The sequence below is a fragment of the Blennius ocellaris genome (assembly GCF_963422515.1).
Source record: "Blennius ocellaris genome assembly, chromosome: 22".
Taxonomy (NCBI): Eukaryota; Metazoa; Chordata; class Actinopteri; order Blenniiformes; family Blenniidae; genus Blennius; species Blennius ocellaris.
Genome location: NC_137671.1, coordinates 3806584 through 3828482, shown reverse-complemented (window position 1 = coordinate 3828482; position 21899 = coordinate 3806584). Strand labels below are relative to the sequence as shown.

The 21899-nt window shown below is 42.5% G+C and overlaps 2 protein-coding genes across 2 annotated transcripts in view; one reads left to right on the top strand and one right to left on the bottom strand.

Moving 5' to 3' along the window:
* Positions 1-12408, top strand: part of sema3c (sema domain, immunoglobulin domain (Ig), short basic domain, secreted, (semaphorin) 3C) — a 48807-nt gene extending 36399 nt beyond the window's left edge. Inside the window, exons 11-18 of the mRNA XM_080518129.1 lie at positions 1152-1296; positions 2518-2740; positions 5488-5576; positions 6222-6263; positions 6495-6652; positions 8085-8152; positions 9135-9265; positions 10144-12408. Coding sequence (XP_080374255.1) covers positions 1152-1296; positions 2518-2740; positions 5488-5576; positions 6222-6263; positions 6495-6652; positions 8085-8152; positions 9135-9265; positions 10144-10587 — 1300 coding nt within the window. The 3' untranslated portion in view covers positions 10588-12408. The remainder of the gene's footprint in view (positions 1-1151; positions 1297-2517; positions 2741-5487; positions 5577-6221; positions 6264-6494; positions 6653-8084; positions 8153-9134; positions 9266-10143) is intronic.
* A 1155-nt stretch (positions 12409-13563) lies between these two features.
* cd36 (CD36 molecule (CD36 blood group)) lies at positions 13564-20203 on the bottom strand (the record flags this gene model as incomplete). The annotated part of the gene is made up of 12 exons (XM_080518047.1): positions 13564-13960; positions 15041-15095; positions 15280-15353; positions 15451-15569; positions 15698-15885; positions 16698-16767; positions 16862-16911; positions 17107-17198; positions 17286-17441; positions 18905-19049; positions 19560-19720; positions 20081-20203. The coding sequence occupies 12 exons, from the start codon at positions 20201-20203 to the stop codon at positions 13775-13777; spliced, it is 1419 nt and encodes a 472-aa protein (XP_080374173.1). The 3' UTR covers positions 13564-13774.
* Between the last annotated feature and the right edge of the window lie 1696 nt (positions 20204-21899).

The window sequence follows — 21899 nt, the reverse complement described above, 5'->3', positions numbered from 1 at the left end:
AATCAATTCTAAATTACATTTACAGGCAGCTATTTGAGCCAAAAGATTTCTGTAATGTATGATTGAAACATCAAGTGATAACCTCTAAAGAAAAATACAGATAAACGTGCGATGGATGGAAAGCTATTTTATCAGTTGATTGATTTGTTGATTTCATATACTGTCATTCTGTCATTGTAACATAGAATTTCCACTTTGACTCATGTACTTTATTTCATTACTTTAATATATTTATTCAATGTGTCATTAGTTTATTGTAATGCCTTTTCTTAGTTTTTCTTTATTTTGTTTGTTTGTTTATGTGACTCCTTAACATTTCCCTGTTATTTATTGTGTGACTTTCTCTTTATTCAGTGGATTCAAACTGAGAAAATAATTTTTTTTAATGCAACGTGCCTTCAGAGAGGAAGAAACATTGGGCGTTTATTTGAATTCACCCATACACACAACGTTTTGATTGTGTTCTCATTAGTGAATCGGCGAGGGGATTTTCGGACACTCCAGACTTTGTGCTGCCAAAGTTTGATCATTTGTGACTTTTTGGAATTGCGGGAACAAATTCAACATGTGTTATGAGGAACTTGAATGAAATGAATGTGATTCTTTCACTGGGCACAAAGTCACAACCAGTCCATATCCAGCATGACAAATTTGGAGGTTTTATGGAACGGTCACCTGATCCTCTTCTTCTGATCTTTAATTGGGCTGCAGGCCCTCCGTCCAGCCACTTGTTACCTCGGAAAGCCTGAAGTGGTGTATCCGGGCTCCAAGAACACATCCAATCTAAACACCGGGGTCCTCGAGGGCTCTGAGCTCAATATTATCCTTATATCCACTCTGCTTCTCCTCCCGTTTGCACAGTGTGCTTCTGTTACCCTCTGTCAGCAGAGCCCCTTTTTATGTGTTAAGCAGTGTGGTATTAAATGACCGAGCCAAACCACGTCAGGTCACTGAGTCACCGAGGAGGAAGTAGGTGAGCTGTCCTCCGAGGACCGCGGCCGTGGTTTCACCCGGAATTAATGACTCGCACGTCCTCCCGAACTGCGATTTCGACAAAGAACGGCAAAATATTTCAGCAGGGTGGGTCTTTTAGTGAAAGCCGGTCAGCGGAGTCGGTGTTTCATTCAAATGTTTGTGTCTTGCTCCCTCAGCTCCGTCTTCAAGGGCTCGGCAGTGTGCGTCTATAACATGGCCGACATCCTCACCGTCTTCAACGGGCCCTTCGCTCACAGGGAGGGGCCCAACTTCCAGTGGGTGGCGTTCCAGGGACGCATCCCATACCCCAGGCCTGGGACTGTAAGTTCATTTTCAGGTCATTCAGGCGTCGTTCCATTTGTTGTGTTAACATTTAAAACTCGCCAGAACAAAAGAATATTCCGGGATATTTCAGTATGTCATTCCCATAAAACGATTTTTATTCAAAATGTATCCATAAACAACAGTATGTTCAGTATATATATATCTCCAAACAGTTTTGAATGTTATTCCAAAAAAACCCTGCTATTTTCCGTGTGTATTTTCCACAAAACTGGAGATCTTAGCATTTTTTTCATTAAGTCATTACTTTAACCTTTAGCTCTTACATTGCATTTCACACAACTTGTATTTCCGCCAAGCATTTCCCCCAAAAAAGATTAGATTTTCTAATGTAATTCGAGGCCAAAAAAATATTTTAGCATTAAATTACTCCCCGTAAAACATTTTCTTTGAGTATGTAGTTCTCCAGCAAACATTTTCATACAACGCAATGCAATTTACAAGTTTCCAAATGTGGTTAATCTAAAAGCATATAATTCCTCAAACTTGGTTGTTTACCATATGACTTTACAAAAAAACTCTCCTCGTACCCTTAGTTCTATTATTCTCTTTTTTTTCTGTTCAGGCAAGTAGACTTTTTTTTCCAACATGTGTCTTTTTGACATGTTTCGACTGGATTCTTTCATCTTAGTGAGAAAATGTCTCCAGATCAGCTGGCGTTACCAACCTGTCACTTTTTACAAATAGGCCACGCCCCCTGCTGTGAATTCGCTGCGTCAGGAAACAGACACAATATTACTCTTTGGAATTCAGAACCCAGTTTATGATCTTCGCAATGCCTTACAATCAGAACTGCAATTTACTTTGACACAAACGGTCATCTGTATGAGATAAAGGTCCACGAGAACGCACAGACTCTTATATGACTGGATCGTAAAAGATGTTGGCAAATCATTGTCCAGGAAGAATGAAGACTTCCAGTACCTCATAGCATATCCACAATAAAAGTCTTTAGTATGCGGTAATTGCACCATTTTGAAAGGCTATTATAAATTCCCACAAATAAAAAAAAGGCTCCAGTGTTGATTCTTGTGAGACTCCATGGTAGTGTGTTGTAACACGCTTTAAGCTACGAAATCCTATACGATCTATTCTATTAGTGTATTTCCCAAGATGATTCTGTGTTCAATCTTTACAGATGACACAGAGAAAATAAAAGGTCTGCACAAAACAATAAATCCGAGCGGTTTGTTTCTCCAGTGTCCCGGTGGAGCCTTCACGCCGGACATTCAGACCACAAAGGAGTTCCCAGACGACGTGGTGACCTTTGTCCGTAACCACCCGGTCATGTTCAACCCCATCTACCCGGTGGGCAGGAGACCCCTGGTGGTCCGCACCAACGCCGACTACAAGTACACGTCGGTGGCCGTGGACCAGGTGGCGGCCGCCGACGGAAACTACCAAGTGCTCTTCCTCGGCACAGGTACGCTCGCTCGCAGGCTCCCGCAGCTTCTCGCAAATAAGACGCTCGCTTTTTATTCTTACTGTCTGCCAACTGCTGGTGTGGAGAAAAATTAAAAAAAAGAAGCCACATCAGGGTCTTTATCAAGTCCTGAAATTCTACATGATTTCAAAAATAACAGGTTAAAGTGACAATGACAGGAAAGTCAAACCGTTTTTGGAAGTTTTTTTATTTCTTTCCCGAAACAAATTGATGACAAATGCTTCGATTGTACTGTATGTTGATATCCACTCTTCAAAGCAACTTTTGTAGGATTTTTTTTTTTTTTTTTTTGCATGTTCAAAACACAAAAAGGTTTATATTTTAAAAAATGTATCAAATTAACTTTTGAGGGAAAAAATGAATTCAATCTATTTTGGAATAAGACCCTTGTTTACGTGAAAACAGAAAACGTGTTGCACTGTATGTTTACACAACAACGGCACTCGGGGCCACTGATACTGTAACTTTTTGAAAACGCCGACCAAGAAAATGCTCTTAACTCGTTCTCTGTGGAAATAATGATTGTAGAGGTTATGTACCGGTTTTCTACTGGAGAGCATTTATGAAGTCAGTTGGAGGAGAAGGCAAGTTGATTTGTATCGCCTAGTTTGTACACGAGGCAATTCAAAGTGCTTCACGAAAGCAAAGGGATCTCTATAATTACATTAAAATCTGAAGAACATAAAAGTGCATTTAATGGACAAAAGCCAGTTAGAACAGTAGAATCAATTGTATAAAAGGTCTTCGACAAACTGTAGACGCAAATGTGGGAACATTTTGCCCAAAATGCCTCTTTATGTGCTTTATTTTATTCTTCTTTGAGCAGGAGTCTGATTAAAACACCCACAATGACTAATTAAGGCACGGCAAAATGAAGTAACTCAAATTTTACCCGATTTGATGCACATTTAGTTTGTTGAATTGTCAGTATTTCACCACATTCATTCGATTTCCCAAGGCACAAAGGAACCGCCTGACTAACGCCACCCCTGACGCACGTTTCTGCAGCGTCACTAACTCGAGCCGCAACATCTGCATGCCGCCGTCGACACTTTAGAATAAGCAATGGTGAGTCGGCGCAGCCTTGTTACCAGGCAGGTAAGCTAAAAACAGACCGGGGTACGGTGACATGCTGAAAAGAAAGGCGAAAAAAGGAAAACCGCCCAACGCAGCCCTTTTCTCTCCGTTTTATCACCGAGGGGATTCAGAAGTAAATCATTTGTGACTCGGAGCCGATTGTTTCAGCTGGTTATCAGATAAGATATCAGAGAGGATCGTACAGAGTGTATATGTGTGTGTGTGTGTGTAGTTTTGATCAGGTCACAATCAGGTGGCAGCTGGAAATCCTTTGATTTTCACCTTGAATAGTAGCAAATCAGTGCTAAAAGGGGTACAAAAGATCAGAAAATTGTCACAACACCATATTTTCAAAGGCAAAATCTAAATATAAACATGAGCTCCACGCTTGTATGCATTCTATATTGGGGCAGAGTATTGTATTAGATACCGGTGTAAATCCGTTGTTAGCATAACAGGATAGAGTGTGATTACAGGCAGAATTATGCTTGCTATTCTGTTTGTCCATGTGTGCACATTTATATTCAGAAAGCCACTCCGGGACTCTCACGAACCTGCTCGTGTTTTTCAAGCAGCCTCTCCTTTTTTCCCCGGGATTCTTGAAGGAAAGCCAACAGCCTCGCCACATCTGCTCCCGAAAAGGTGCTTTTGTCTCACGGATGAGGGAGACGGAGCTTATCGGGCTTTTCCAGGAGCTGTTAATACGACGCCTTCTCCCTCCTGGACGAGTTACTTTTTTTTTTTTCGTTTTTGAAACGGTAGAGGCACTTTCCAATTGGCGGGGTAATGGAATGTGTCAACCATATGTTGTCGTTTCAGTCGTAGCTCTTTACAAGGACTTTCCTTCTATTCATAACACAGAAACAGGGAAATCTACAATATTACAATATTATATTATCCACGTTTTTGCAATAAAACTACATGCACACCGAGAGGAATATGCTATAAACATTAACAATGGGAGGACACAGACATTTGTATGGACTGACAATAAAGTTGGATTGGTGTTATGGTGGTTGTCAACTATAAAACCACAAAGTCCTCGGAGAATCTGGACTGGGAGTCATGACATGGCAAACGTTGTTATTGTGCATCTACCTGTGCAGAAGGAGATTTTATCGTGGCCGTGATGCACATGCACAATAGCAGCATTCCGGAAAAGTTGTGTTTTTCTCCATGTACGAGCATGGGGAATCGGAGTGTTTTCAAAAAGTTGCAATCCCCCCCCCCCCATTTCCATGGAGTAGCATGTCTCCCGTTTCCATGGAGACGAAACCAGTCTACTAGAATACAATACAATACAAGACAGGTACACTTATAAGACAAAACAATTAAAAATATATACAAGAGAGCCAAAAAGTTGTATTTTCTATCGTTAAGCTTGATTTTTGGTTAAAGTAAAATATCGATGGTGGTAATTGTGTTGCATTTTTCCCGTTTTTTTAGTCCTCAACACCCCAGTTCCCTTCTTGCCACTGCTGAGTTTTCCTCCTAAATTCAGAAGCAAACAGGGAATGAAAACAGATCAAGGGCTCAGTTTTTCTTCCACCAGCAGTTTCGCTCTGGTCTCACTGATTCCTCGCGAAGTGCCGTATCCGTTTCATCTGTGCGTGGTTACGACTCCTGACGTGTCCGCTTTCTGCCCTCAGACAAAGGTACGATACAGAAGGTGATCGTTCTGCCGACCAATCAGTCCCTACATGAAGACTTGATCCTGGAGGAGCTGGAAGTGTTTAAGGTTCTCTTTTCTTTTTTTTTTCCCCCTCTCCTTTGCTTTAATCCTTTTCCTTCCCTAATATCAAAGGGAGGTGAGAGGAGTGTTGCCCCTGGGCTGCGACTCAGAGGCCGGGGGGGGGGGGGCAGACAGACCAAAGCAAGGGGCGGCACTCAGGAGGTGGACGTTCTGCGGGGCGAGGCGGCGAAGAGTGACGGGAAACATGCAACCGTCTGGACGTCGTCCCCGATTGAACCTCGCCACATGTTGTTTCAACTCTGCTCAAAACGTCTCGTAAACAGAGAAGAGACTTGGCCTGACCTTGAGATATTTCGGCGGTAGTTTGACGCATAATAACTTTGGGATATTCTCAGGATGTCTTCCAAAGGAATCGAATCAATTCAGCAGGACTCGGTCGTCTGTCTTTGAAGACATTTCAACTTTTAACCACAAGCTAGAAAATGAAGTCACATACTGTGTGCCGAACCAATGTTAAAATATCGGGAAAGAAAAAAATGACAGTAAAAATTATGAGTATTAATTTTCCGTAGCTTCTGCGGCAGATTTATGACAATCACTGAGATTTTAGTGATGCTACGCCAATATAAATGCGAATTTTCTCAAAAAATGCCAGCATTTTTTAAAGAATCTGTTCTGCGTCTGTTTCAGAACCAAGCTCCGATCACAAATCTCAGGATCTCGTCGAAAAAAGTAAGCGTCCTCTATTTATTTTCATTCCAAAGACCTGCGATAATGTTTTCAATGAATTCATTGTCTGTTTCCACTAATGCACGGCGCGGAACTCTCCAGTGCACAATGCGCCTCCCAGTGGGACGGAAATAATAAGCCGTAATTGCTTCGGTCCCGCGCCTCATTTTCCTGTCAGCCGACCACTTATTAAGACAAACAGGGCGGCTGACATTTGAACTGTTTGCGTTGCAGCAACAGCTGTACGCCAGCTCCGAGTTGGGGGTCTCGCAGGTCTCCCTGCACCGCTGTCACGCTTACGGCTCGGCCTGCGCCGACTGCTGCCTGGCCAGGGACCCCTACTGCGCCTGGGACGGCCTGAGCTGCTCCCGCTTCTACCCCACCGGCAAAAGGTAATCGAAGCTTTCAGCCTCGCAAAAAGGTTTTTATGAGGAGTCGTGTGTGAATTTGCGCTCCGGGGAACGTCTTCTGGGTGTTGATCAGAGCTGACTGGTGCTGATTAAGTCTTCATTCATGGAGACAGCCGCTCACAACTTTCCCCGCTGTTGTATAAACACCCAGCCAAATGATGATATCTTAAATACTTCCCAGTATTTACCTTGACTTTCTCAGGTTGCACTGAGAAAAAGAGTGGCATTTGTTGTTCTGCGTATTCAAAATACATATAGTAGATATTTGTTTGTTTTGGGCACTTTTCTCTCATATAAATTACTCAGACTCTCATTCGGTATGGCTAGTATCATATAATGTTTTATTGTTATGAAGGCAAACACAAGTCAATTATAGTTTATGTTTATGGCAGTTTACAATGGCCTGTGGTCACCCAAAGCATTTTACATCCATAAAAGCATAAACCATGGCATGCAGCCAAAGAAACAGAATGAGTAAGAATAAAATGCAACCCAAATAAGAACATAAAAAGTACTATTACTTAAACATACAAAGACAAGGAATTTATGAAACTCTATAGATGCATAAAAGGAAAGAAAACAAATAAACACTGAAGCTCTCCTACAACTTTTGATACCTCCTGTTTTTAGCTAAAAACAAGAGTTGCTGCAAAACCAGTTTGTACCTGCATTGTCAGGTCCGTTTTCAGTCAAAATAAATAAAACATTTTGCATGAAAAACTGCGTTTTCAGTCTAAAAACATTGGGCAGAGGAGCAGGAGCCAACGAGCGAGATGCAAGTGTCATAAAAAATGGAAGAAAATATTTCAGCATCAAAATATAAATTAAAAATCTTTCAGAAAACTGCTTTTCTATGATGCTCCACGCCCCGCAGCGGCCCCTTGTTTTTAGCCGAAAGTGTTGCGTGTGTGTGTGTGTGTTGCAATGCCATTGTATACCACAGGGTGGTGCATTGAGTCAAAGTGCTTTAAGTCTGAAAAGGCTGTACGAACCCTCAGCAACCAAACCAGGCAGCCCCAACCAATGTTCCAACCTCTTTTTGCACAACAATGTACTGTAATGCGACGCTCGGAAAATGGAGCTGTTCAACAACTTGCGAGGGCGAAGAGGTCACATGACCGGCGTCCTTCAGGGCGCACTTGTCACAAATTGAGCTGTCGTTGTTTACGCGTCGAGACGTAACGCAGACGAGGATTTTTGCGAGCGACACCTCGCCGATCCTCCTGCGGCCTGTTGAAAGGGCCAGCGGCACGTCTCTTGACATTTCATTAAGGCGTGGGTCAAGTTCTAGTTCGGTCCCAGGAACAACACAGCGAGACTTTTCCTCCGTTTGTTTTGGCCGTCTGTGGTTGTGTATTTCATTTTGCATTTCACACTTATCCCTTTTTTCCATTTCTTTTTTTTTTCTTTAAAGGAGAAGCAGGCGGCAGGATATAATCCATGGAAATCCGCTCACTCAATGCCGGGGATTCAATCTAAAAGGTAATTAACAAAAGAGATTTGTATAGAACACATTTTAAGTCATGTGAAAGATGCTCGGCCATGGTGAGTTAAAAGCTTGCAGAACTTCACTCAACATGGCTGAACATAGTGTGTGAACATGATCATCCATTGTTTATTTTGTCAGCAGGAGTTAAAACTGCAACGAAATCATGTTTTTTTTCAAACGTAGCAGATAGAAGAATTATATAGTTTAATAGTTATTGTTTCATGTGAGTGAAATTACATAAAATACTATTATTAAATGTTTTATTAGGGTTTTTAGTGCCACATTATGTCATTATTATTATTATTAATAATATTAATAATAACACAGAGTTGTCACACTTTAATTTCTTATGTTTTTTTAAAGCATTTTGTACAGGGACAACCCAAGTCATCATGCAAAAAAAGGAAACTTTAATAATAATTATAATTTCATTAAGACATAGAAAATAAGTTTTGAAAAAAGTTCAGATTTGTATCGTAAAGCTGTGCACGAAAATGTTCCTGAAAGAGATTGACTGGCTGAGATCGGATCCAACAGATGTTACTATGAGATTATTTCTAACGGCATGACATCCTTCATGAAAACACATCCCGCGGACCTTAATGAGCGAGGAGAATTCATCGTTGGTTTACATTTTGGAAGAATGAACGTGAGAGTGGAAGAACAGCCATGAGACCAACGCCAGTAATTAGTCACAGCCGTCGTGCCTCCAGCCGAGCGAGGAAACGTGAACGCAACAGAAATGACACGAGTGTTCGAGGAGGAACCGAAGCGAGGAGGATCGCCGCGTTTGTAAGAGCGGCTTTTTTTTTTTTTTTTCCCCTTCGGTTGTGCTGCAGGTGTCAGACTGAGCTCCATGTCAACATTTTCACTCCCGCAGATCCGACTCCATCTGTGGGCTTTGTGTCTGACAGTGACTGACGTCTGATGCATCCTCCTTGACTCTTTGTGTGTGTGTGTGTGTGTGTGTGCTAGCTTACAGAAACGCAGTGGAGATGACGCAGTACGGCGTGAAAAACAACACCACTTTCCTGGAGTGCCTTCCCAAGTCTCCTCAGGCGTCCATTCGCTGGCTGATTCAGAGGGACAACGACAGGAGGAAAGAGGTTCGTTTTGACTTGGAGAAGACGTCCGAGGTCAACGTCCCCGCTGCGTGACGCGACACGCTAATACACCAACGTCCACACGGCACGGTTCATCGCGTTTATACAGCCGATGAGCTGCTTGCTAGTAACGGTTGGGTACTACCCGTACTGTCCACAACGTTCTTTTCTGAATGGGCCCCAGGTGTTTTGCTATGTCGGCTACGCTCACGAAAACAGCGACGAGATTAGAATGAGACACTTCTTTGGGGGTCATTTTTACACTCTGCAGTGTTGCGCAATAAAAAAAAAAAGCTTTAATAAAGACTTGCAGGAGAGCAGCCGCTTCATAGAGACATGTCTTTTATGGATTTCTTCCTCCTCTCGGCCCAGCGGTGTCACAGTAATGGCCATTTAATCACCGTTTCGACGGGGGGGGGGGAAGAAGCCGGCCCCTGAAATATATCACTAGTTTTTTACGACGCGCAATCACTGCAGTCTTCTCCAAACCGACACCCGGCTCATATTTCAGCAGTCAATAAAGAATAAGTAGGCTGCATTTATTTGGATTTATTATAAAGACGAGGCTGCTCTATCGTTGTTTATATGTATAAATTGCACAATTCTTACAGCGTGTTTGACAAATAAAAGCCGTAATGATGCATTTATGTTTTAACTGAGTGTTCAGAGATTGTAAGGCCTGAAATCAGATCCAAATCTAAATGATGTAGTCCACCTATAGTCTCTCATGACATATGGTGTCATCGTTTTCCGTCAGCGAAGTGAACGTGGGCAGTTATTGAGAATACGAGGCACTTGTTCCTCAGGAGACGGGGCAAAGAAATGTCAACGTTTTTGCCACTTTCCATGAAGCAGGGTGCTGTGATTTTGGTCTACTGCAGGTCAAACTGAGCGAGCGCGTCGTCTCCACCGAGCACGGCCTCCTCGTCCGCAGCGCCCAGCCGTCCGACCAGGGCCTGTACTACTGCCTGACCACGGAGAACGGCTTCAAGCGCACCGTCGCCAAGATCCGGCTGCGCGTGCTGAGCGAGGCCATGGTGAGCGTGCTGACGGACAAGCAGCAGTCGCCTTGGGCGTGGGCCAGCTCCCTGCATCCCAAAGCCCTGCTGGCCGCCTTCAGCCCCGCAGAGACGCTGGCTGTGCAGCAGTACTGCAAGGAGAGGAAGGAGCTGCAGAGCCTCCAGCAGAGGCAGAAGCAGCAGCAGCAGAAGCAGCAGCAGCAGCCGCCGCCGCCCGGACCTCTGAGGGGGGATCTGGCCAAACTCAAGCCCCTCCTGGACCGGAGGAAGAGCCGCAATCGGCGGAACCACTCCCCCGAGGACTGACGCCGCGAGCCGGAGGTCGAACTGAATAAATAATAAGAATTAGAAAGAAAAAAAAAAAAAAAAAAACCCTTACACCTTCCTCCTGATTCAGAATCAAGCCGATCCTTGTTTCCTGCTCCGCTAAAGTCTCATCTGGACTGCAGAGCTGCACCGTGGACGGACAGTAAACCCAGGAGGTGGGTGTGAGGAGCTTCGTCGGCAAAATCCTTGTTTTTTTTTTTAGCATGAAGTACTGTGTTGCACAGATGGCTGTGACGTACACACACACACACACACACACACATACGAGTCATTCATTTGCAGTCACAAAACAAACGGAAGTGGGTGCAATTGTTGAGCTGTCCTCGGCTGACATTTGTCAGAACAACAGTGTGCGACGCAGCGCTCTCACTTTCTCGTCGGACTTTAGTTTCGGGCGGCGCGATAAACAATAATGTTGTTGGGTATTGCTGCGACGATACGATTCCATAAACACTTATGTCGACGGTGTTAATTGGATTCCTTCTAAATAACAGTTTTATCTTTTCCCATTGAGTGTGAATCTTGAGTTCCGATAAGCAATATTTCTATTTTAATCCCTTTTTTAATGTGTTCCGACCCATCGTGGAGACCAGGTATAACATAATTTGGGCTGTTATTAATAATCAATATTGGCAATGGGGTTTTTTTTGTGTGATTTTGTGACTAACCGGGAGGAGTGTATTAGTTGAAATACTCGCCAAAGTGTATCTACTCTCGGGTGTCAAATTTCATCGTAAATGTTTTTATCGCGATATCAACGCAATATGATCATCGCAAATGACATGCTGAACTACGATAAATTATCCTTAAAGCAATAGTGTTCAACTTGGAGAAAATTTTCGTTGATTGACGGCTTTTGTTATTTCCTATAAGGAAGAATTCGAAGTCAACAAATACATCAGTATCATCTGCGTAAGTGTTTGCCTTTATCATGACTGGTATCATTATCGTAAAACGCAACATGTCGGGGAATCGTAGCGTAGCATGCTATGTACAATAGCGCAGATGTGTTCCGAATTAAAAAAAAAAAAAAGATTGTTGAAATTGAAAGAGCTTAAGTTACTGAGCAGAATATGAATTCCATGTGCGCTGCTGCAAACTTTTCACACGTTTTTTTTTTTTTTTTCCCGTTTGATGTACATAGTGGAAGAGCATGTGCCTCAGCTGCATATCTCAGCTTGTTCCCAGCATGCATGCCTGTAGAATTCCATCGTTTGTGTAAAAAAAATAAAACGGAGTTTCTCGGGGTTAGATTTTAGCAGCAAAGCGCGTTGATACGCACATCTTCGCTCAGAATCATATGAGGTGCTGGAACAGGACAAGAGAATTCAGCATTTTCCAAACTTATGTACATAATTTCAGTTTAAATGTAGTTATTGTCATGTAGTGAAGTAATCTGTGGTTTAGACGAGTTGACATATGTGAATAGGATTTTTTTTTTTTTTCAAACGTAGCTAATGTAGATAGTTTATGGTTCCTCGTGTACAAAGTATTTTCTCATGCTTTTTAATTTAATGTTGCGCCCGGTTTTTGTTGAAAGTGTCATACTGTACATAATTTCACCACATTTCACCCACTAACTGTGACTGTATCTGCAAATTGCAGAGGTATGCAGTATTATTTTCATTCTGAGAAAAAGACTGTTTGTCCCCCCCCGTACGGTTCTCTGTCCAACATTTAATAAAACTGTTACCAGTAACATCAGTGTAAACTTAGCGTTTCGAAATCTATGTATTTCTATTTATTAATGTGATGATAGCCTGAATAAATATGTTCACATGCGTTTTCCCGTTTATAGAAAAAGATGAGTTTATTGTAAGACTTCATTCTTAATCCAGTCGTGTCAAAATGTGGATTTTTGTGCTTAATTGGAATGATCTCGGATAAATGTCGGAAGTATTAGAATAAAACATTTGAGTTGGTCAGCTCACTCAAATGTTTTTCAAGCAGAGGCATGGTACCTTTCATTTAGACTCATTTTTTGAATTTTGGGGAATTTTTCCACGAGAAGCCTGGAACAAACTATTAATGAAATCGAATGTATGCAATTGTGTTAAATACTCTTTTTTTTTTTTTTTTTTTTTTACAAAACCTAAACTCATCTTTTAATGGTTTTACAGTCATGTACAGAAGCTATGTACATATATCTTTAATTTTTTTATCAAGTCACCAGCTGTAGCCATTTGACCTTTTTTGCCATTTTCGCCCATTTGAGCAATTCTCACTATTGTATTTTTTTTTAGCTATCTTTTATTTTTGTTAGCTATTTTGACCATTCTGCCCAGTTCACTTGGTTTCGTTGTTTTAACCATTTTAGCTAGTTTCCCTTTTTAAGCGTACTTTATTCGCTTTATGCCATTCAAGCTATTTTACCTTTGTAAATGTTTTTAAGCCAGAAAATAAGATCCACCGAAAATACAATTTTTTTTTTTTTAACCCAAACTTAAATGAAGAAAAGTTTTTTTCAATATGTGAATGTGGTCATATATTATTTTATTGTGTTATTGTTATGAGTGTATGTGCAGCAGAATGAAAGCCACTCTGTGAATTTAAAACCTAAGAATACTGCTGTTTTACCAAACAAGCCATTCATAACCACGGTTTATTCATCTTCCAGTTTGGGTTTGCTCTTTTTTTTTTTTTTTTTTTATTCATAGGCCACTTGAGATAAAGAGGAAAGCACAATGAATCTATTTGTTCTCCCCGAGTTGCAACATCAAATCAAAGGACGGAGCAGTTTTCAACAATGCAAGTAGAGGACACGCACTGGAAAACTCACTTTTTCAGCTTTTATTCATTTGGAACACAACAGTTCAGCAGGGTATACAGACATTTGTGCGGTATTGGCTTCATGTACATTTCTTTCGCAGGGACACTCCTGCCGGAGTCGGGAGGATTTTACTCAACAGCCAAGAGAAGTCGCGACCCACTCTCCTTAGAAATCCCTGATTGAGTTCACGTTACAGTGTTTTGCAATTAAAATAACGCTTGGCAAAGGAATTCTTGAGCGTTTACAAAATCACAGTATTCCTCCCTCGGAGTCAAATAGATTATAAATAACACTGGAATAACACCATCCAAAAGAAAAGAAAAGTGCAAGTCTATATCAAAAAGGGTTGGCTTTCCAGTGGCAGCTTTTAACGGCGTTGTGCTTGTGGCGATGCGTTCACGCGAACTTCGTCTGTTGCTGCTCGGCCCCACCACGCCTCACCACGCAATACGAGATGAGGCACAGGACGAAGATGGCGGCGCCCACTCCCATCAGCACCTGCTGTGCCAGCTCCAACATGTGGATGCGGGACACGAGCTCCTCCTTGATTATGTTGGCCGTTTGGTCGTCCAGCGTGGCCGTCTGGTTCCACAGGAGAGACGGTAAGCACGAGGCTACGCTAACACTGCAGCACAAACTCAAAAGGACCACCTTTTTTTTGGGATTGGCTCATATGGGATTGTTTTAGAAATCAGGTTTGCTTGCTTTTGTTTCCATTGCCGTTGATTGGTTGGTTTGTCCGTTAATTACTCGGCAGGATGATGTTCTTCCCCGTAGCGCTTCGTCTGGTTTTAAATCTGGCATAGTCAACTTTCATATGCGATCCTCTTAACGGATCAATATTTTATGATTTCGCATTCCAACTGATTAGTTTGACGATTTTCTTCATTTTAAGAAGTTTGAGCCATTTCAGCTGTTTTTAGCAACTGTAGTCATTTTACCACTGTTTTAAGTGATTTACATTTATTATCTGATATTAGCCATTTGACTTATTGTAGCTAATTTTAGCTATTTTGACACTTCATTTACTTCACGGCGTCACTATTTTACCTGTTTCGGTTGTCTTTAGCGTGTTAAACTTTTTCTTTTGCAGTTCTCGCCCTTTTAGCCATTCGAGCAATGACTGATGGGGCCATTTTATCTGATTCAGCCCTCATGTGGTTTTAAGGTGGTATTTTTTTTGTTTATTTGACCAATATGGCTTCTTTCTGACTTTTTTTTTCCCTCTCTTCTTATCTCACTGTTTTTCTGTTTACTTGCAGTTGATTATGAATGTTTTTGTTATGTTGAGTCATTACTTTAGTATGTTCAGCTCGCTATTAATTCCTTTAAATCAATTTTAGATGTTTCTGTTCGAGCCATTAGTTTATTTTTTTACAATTTTTTTTCTGTTCAAAATGTTTTGTTCCTTATTGTCATGAAACAAGAGACTTTTTTAAGAATGAATCTGATGTGCAAATAAAATCAACATCAATGTTGGGTCACATCATTTTGCTGAAATGCTCAGGGAGCTGCAGAGCTGCATGTTGCAGACCTGCGACTCCAAAAAAAATCGAATTCCGTCATCACATTAAGACAGTGCAGAGTGAATATAGCCTCCGATGGCTGCATCTGATTTAAATGCGTCTGGAGCTGACAGACTTTCAAGATTTGTTTTCTTACCTCATTCATCCAAACAATCGGGAATATGGTGTAATCTTTGACTTTCTTCAGCGCCCTGCAGGGGGAGAGTCTGTTACTTGACGTTCAGTGAACGGTTCTGCCTCAAAACTTGGCTTCTTCGAATTGTTTGACTCTTTGGGAATTGTGACAGAATGTGTCTTTCATGTGAGAAGCAAAGATGGAAAAAAAAACATGTAGCGTTGCACAAAATGAAACTCGGAAGCAAAACGACGACTTACGTGACGATAGCCGAGGGTCCATACATCATATTCACTTGAATCCTCTTGGCGAACCTCAGGGTGAAGCCGGTGTTCTGAGTGAGAAAACGTAAGGAGACCAGATTACTACCTTTTTCAGCGTTTCTGCCTTGAAAAAGCAAAAACCACTTCTCTCGACGCGATGGATCGTACAGGCTCTACGTCCATGTAGGTGTCATGGTGCTCCTGGATGGGGTTGAGGCCCAAGACGGCGTCTCGCAGGGACTGACTGCCGTGAAGGAAATGGGGCAGGGATATGTAGATGGTTTTTCCTGTCCAGATGGCGAGAGCGGAGAACAGCACGTCAAAATGCCAGGCAGCTCATCAGAATGACAAAGCAGCAGAACTGTGGGCCGCGACTTCCACTTGAGTCAGGATCAAAAACAAAGCTCTGACTGACCGTCTTGACAGGCGGTGAGGTCCAGCACTCCGGCCAGGGTGCAGTTCTTGGTGGTCACCGGGTCTCTGCAGAAGCAGTGGTTGTCTGGGTTGTCCACGGGGGAAGCCATGGTGGAAGGGAGGAGGCCGTAGCGGTAAACCTCGATGCCTTTCAGATCGTAACTGAAGTCGTAGCTGGCCGACACCGACCTGAAGGCGAAGCAGAGCGAGGTTGAGCGAACGTTGACTTCAATCCACCCACTCCACAGAAGAGGTGTGCGACCCGTGGCTCGTCCCGTCCGAACTCTTATCTCACAGTTCACGAGGATAAAATGTGACCCTCGAGTCAAAGAGCGTCCTCTAAAATCGGACTCGCATGCCAGCTCGTCACCCGCCTGACGTGTGCCAGGATGGAAAGTGGCGAATAAAACGTTTCACTGGAATGACGAAACCATTCAGAGGAACTGAAAATACTAAAACTTTGACACCGAAATCAGCTTAAACCAACAAAAGGTGTAACCGGGATAAAATGGTCCCAAAATGACTAAAAAAAAGCAAGACGGCTAAAAGTAAATAGACTCAAATAAAGCTAGAAAGGGGAAAAAAAAAACTTGAATGCTAACATGACTAAAATGGCTCCAAACTTTGATAAAATGTCTCTTAACATTTTTTTATCCAGTGAAAAATGAGCAAAAATTCCACTTTGTTTTTTTTTAACCCTAATTTCATCTCCACAAGGTGGATAAAATGACCGTATTACAATCCATGAATTAACAGTTTTGATCTCGATCGTTTCTCAAAAACCTGAAAAACTCTAAATACACAAAGAAAAATAAGTCGAATTTCATTGTTAAACCATTTTTAGCTTTGAAGTGCTTCTCTTACTAAATAAAGCAAAGACAAACGGTTTGTTTGTTTCACAACGGATCTCTATACATCAATATGTTGATATCAATATGTTGGCATTCGTATCGATCCGAAACCAGACGTGATATTTTGCTAGGTGAGATGAACTTCTGTACCTGCAGATGTCTGAGGAGAAGAAATAAAGGGGTTTGCTCTTGTCCAAGAACGGAGGAAAGAAGGAGGCGTCTGAGGGAAAGACGGTAAACATAAATGGTTTGATCCAACGGTTCACGACAACAAAACATTTTGCACCTGGTGTGTGTCGGTGAGGCCGCTGTACCTGTGCCGTTGAGCATGTCGCAGTACGTGTCGTTCCAAAAACTCAACTTGCTGTTGGAGCAAAATCAAACGCATTAAAATTGTCTGTACAACCTGATTCGTCTCATTTTGTTTTGAAATCTCACAGTTTGGAAAGAAAACAGGATTCTCACGCCTGAAAATCACACCTTTGGAAGCTTGTTTGTTTTTTGGGTTTTGTTTTTTTTTTTTTTTCCAATGCAGCAGTCGTCTGATCGCTGGACTCACCTCTCTCCCCTCCAGTTGTCAATTATTCCCACTTTAGAGATGTCGTCCTTCCCGGTGTAGACGTTGTAGGGGCCGTCGGGGGTGCTGTTGTACTGGAAGGGACACGTTTGATGAAATCGGGGCGCATTTCACTCCCGACGACAGACTGAGCCGTTGGGATTGCGCGCAGGCTTTCTTACATTTGGAAAAAGTCCCACAGTGCCATTCAGCATGGGGTCAAGGTAGCCCCACAGCATTTCTTTGACCGTGCGGCGTTGGAACAGGGACGACTTGCTCCGTTTCATCATTATTTCGAGGGCGAAGTGAAAAGCTGGGCCCACCATTGAATACGCTCCCTGGAACATGAAGGACAATCAAACACATTCACAACTTCAAGATGCTCTCACTTTCACCGCGCAGCAAACATGCAAGCGCAGCAACTGTGCGAAAATGCTTTTAATACTAAAGGATACATGCTAACTCCTGATCAAAGGAACCGGCGTGATGTGGCATGCAATCGTCATGGCAACAATATTAAACATGTTCCTCGGTTTGTTGATGATCCAAAACTCGAGCTGAGCCAAGATGAGACCAGAGGTTTGCAAATATTCAATATTAAATATTCAACTTCAAGACAACATAGAACATGTAGTTCTTCACATTGTTTTATTTATTTACATAAAAAGAATATTCATGAATTTTTCGCTGCTCATTTTGCAGTTTTATTTTTTTAAGATTCTTTTATTTTTATTTCATTTTTTTGCTTTGTTTTATCTACAAAAGAAAAGAGATTAAGCTATATTAGCTTGTTTCATTTTTTCCCTTTGTAAAAATTAGCAACTGAGGCCTCGTTTACACCCCAACATTTCAAGCAAAAACGCCTTCTTTTTGCATTTTCGTTTAAGGAAAATATGACCATTACACCACAGCGTTCTGAAGATGATGTCCATTTACACAAAAATGGCAGAAATGCTGAAAGCGATGTTGATAGTCTGCCAGACTATGGGTTGGCGCGATTGAGTTTGTTAGCTGTTCTAACCATTCCATTTTGCAGTTTTAGCCATTTATAGTCTTCCATTGATTGTCAAAAAAAAAGAAAGAAAGAAAGAAAGAAAGAAATTCACATTTTGTTCAAATTGGTGAACATTTTAATGCATTTCTGTGTTTTTTAGCCATAATCTGTGGATTTAGTTGCGTTAGTTGTTTTACCATTATTGATTTTATTTTCTTTCTAGAAATGTCACACAATTTAAGCTTTTATTTTCCTTTGCAAGTTTTTTCTATTTTGGCATTTATGACACTCACGAAGTACAATTTATAACAGCAGTCATTTTATCAAATAATCTTTATTTAGCTTTATTTTTTTGGTCATTTTAACTTTTTTGGAAATATTTTGGCCTTTTTTTTTTTTTTAGCTCTTTCTTGAAATGTTTGTTTTTTCTCATCTTTTTTTTTTTAAACCCTTTTCTTGTCCTTTGAGTTTGAGTAAATCCTTCTATGTTAATAGGTTACTCATGATTGAACCCAAAGAGGATATTGATGTTGATATTCACGATGTCATGGCTCTTTAATCATGGCTCTCTGGAGTGATTTCAAGTCGAAACAAATACCCAAGGAGGACGTAGAACAGCTCTTTGGCGATATTTCCCAAACACAGACGGGGAGATTTCACAAAGGTTGACTAAACCGACTGATTGCGGACCAAAGCGGCCCACCCTGGCCTGCACAGTTTGCTTTGGCTTTGCTTGCATCGCTCACAAACGGGAACCGAGTAAAATGCTACGAGTGAAGTCCTCGGCCTTGGATGCCGGGTACTCACAGCCACTGCCAGGTTGAGGGCGGTGACACGGTCCTCCTCTGGTCCCACTGACATGGACGGTTCGAAGATGGCGCCGCTGGGCAGCTCGAAGGACGCGGTCATATTGGGGTTAAATACGATGTCCGATCTGGCGAGATACCGTGTCCTGAAGACGGCAAAGAGTCCAAATGAAAATTTGAAAAATGTCCCGAAAAAAAAAATAAAAGAGACTTGAGAAACAGTGGAATGAAATTTTCAAATGTGAAGAAGTGCGACACAATAAATTACTGATCAATATTGCGACATGACTCAGACGCATTGCGAAAGACTGACTGGACTGTGATACTTTCTCTTTCCGGGTGCTGCACTTTCTGCAAATTCAAAACATTCGAGCAAATTTGAAAAATTCTAATGATTTGACTCCTGAATCTTTAGAAAAACTCAGAGGTGCAAAAAAAAAAGTAGAAACAAATGACAAAAAAACAAAAAAAAAACAAAGTCAAGAAGCTGTGTCGAGAGAGAGAGAGAGAGAGAGAGAGAGAGAGAGAGAGAGAGAGAGAGAGCACTGTCCACAGAAGGAACAAATCTCAAAATAGACATTCACATCGTCCACATAAGTGTGTTTTCCCCCAAAATGTCATGCCGCCCATAGGTGGAGGTAACGAGCCGCTCTCACCTGTACGTGTACGGTCCTTTTTCCATCACCACCGGTGTGGCTCCGTGCTCCACAACCTCGATGGGGTTTTTCACGTCGAAAAACCAGAACTGCCTGTACACCTCTGCCCCTGCAGCCACCCAGTTGTCATGAGCCGTGGTTCCGGGCTCGATCACGGCTTCCTAAACCCCACAAGACAGAGGCACGGTCTATTTTTAACTCGCCTTCAAGACTGCCAGCAGGCCGGCAGCTCCACTGACAACATTGGAGAAAAATAAAAAAAATAAAAATGTCATCTGAAAGGAAAATTGGATATTAATCGGTGAAGATTTCTCAAGTACAGATGTCTTCAGAAAAGCACACTTTCTGCACGGCTCCTTGTTTGCCATTTAAAAGCAGCTTTCCAAAAAAAACCCAAAAAAGCTTTCTCCTCGTTCACCTTGATCCCTGCGTATGGCACACACGCACACACACACACACACACACACACACTGTTCAAGCATCTCTGTCCTCTAATCTGGGGGTGAAAGGGAGCGTTGTACCTCCTCCACTGTCCCCTGAATGATGCTGTTCCCGATGGGGATGAGGGCGCCTCCCAGGATGGCCACCAACGCCCCGAACACGGCTCCGGCGATCAGCCCGCACCTCCTGTTACAGCAGTCCATGGCAGTCTGCGTTCCCCCTCCTCTCTCAGCTATCTCTCCGTCTCTCCGCCGGTTCTCCTTCTGTCTCCGTGTTGCCGGCGGAGCGCGTGTGTGAGAGAGTGTGTGTGTGTGTGAGAGAGTGTGTGTGTGTTCTGAGCTCTGCCTGTGTTTGTGTCCCAGCAGCAGGAGCGGCAGACTTTGGGCGGTGTTGAGCCGTCGGAGGAGCTGACGGAAGGCCAGGTAAAGGTACACACACCTCTGGCAGGTGCCCAGGCACTTCCCCTACACGCGATTATATAAGCACATGGCGGGTTGGAGGGTCAGCTGAGAGCTTCCCCTGCAGGTATCAGCAACTTCTGACCGGGTGATAACAGCAACAATTACTTGAGGATAAAGGTTGAAAGTGAACCTGATGCACATGCATACTGTACGAGTACTCCACTTGATTGTCGTGAGTTTTACATAAAACACTCAAGTTTTCGAGAGCTTTCTAGTATTATTATGATAATTTTTTACTACATACTGATTAATCAGATATTCAAACGTGTAAACCTCCCAATGCAACCTTTGCTTCTTGACCCTCTAAGACCACCACTGCCCCTCCAGTCCATCCCGCTCATCACGTTCCTTTTTTTTTTTTGCCCCAAACTCGTTGCCCGTTCCGTCAACCCGCGACTTTGAGAACAAGCCACACCACATCAATGATTCAGTGTGTTCTCCTTGTGCAGACACAATCGCAAAGCCTTATCTGGAATCTGCGGCCGTGTCTTTTCATTGCTCTCTATCTCGCCGAGATATCCCCCCCTCCCATGCTTATCATGAGTCCCCGCAACGACTCCAGTTCGAGTTCACACAGCGATGTCTTCAAATGAACAGAGAAAATGTCTGTTTTGTTTTGATTGTCCGTTTATACGACAACGGCGCTCGCAGCCATTGAAACGCAACCTTTTTGGAAACGCCTCCAAAGGTGGAATCTTTGGAAAACACACGTGCAAATGTGGGGAAATGCAACTTTTGTGAAAATGCTCTCAAACTATCTCCATGGAAACGGGGGAGAGGAGGGAGGCACAACCTTCTAAAAATGCTGCGACTCCATCGCCATGGAAATGGGGCAAAACACAACTTTCTGACGTTGCCCTGACGCCATCTCTGTGAAAACGAGCATAATGCATTTTTTTTTTTTTTTTTTTAATGCTGAGTCCATCTTTACGGGGCCCCTCTGGTGACATTGGTGAAAAAAAATATTATTGCTTAATAACGCGTGGCCACGCGTTATTAAGCAATCATATTTTTTTTTCACCAATGTCACCAGAGGGGCTCCGTACATCTTCATGCACACAGGAGAAAATGCAACTTTCTGAAAACGCTCTCCCTCTGTTTAAGTGCATTGTCAGTCGACCCTGGAGGATTTAGTGGAGCTCCTGCACCTTTAACGACTTGCACACTGTGGAGTTACATATGCCCACCACGAGAGTGCAGCACAAGCATTCCTTCATTCAAGGATTTTGCATGTGCAGTGTGGAGGCCCAGCTTCATGGCAAATACGTCTGTTTTTACACAAACAGTACGAATGTCGCCGAGCGTTTATCCTGCCAATACAACATCTGGATTTCGGTTTGAGTGGAAACACAGAAACACAGATTTTTTTTTTTATTGCCCTAATAATACAATGCAAAGACAATACGCTTAGTAAAAATCTAAATGCAGATGTTTGTGT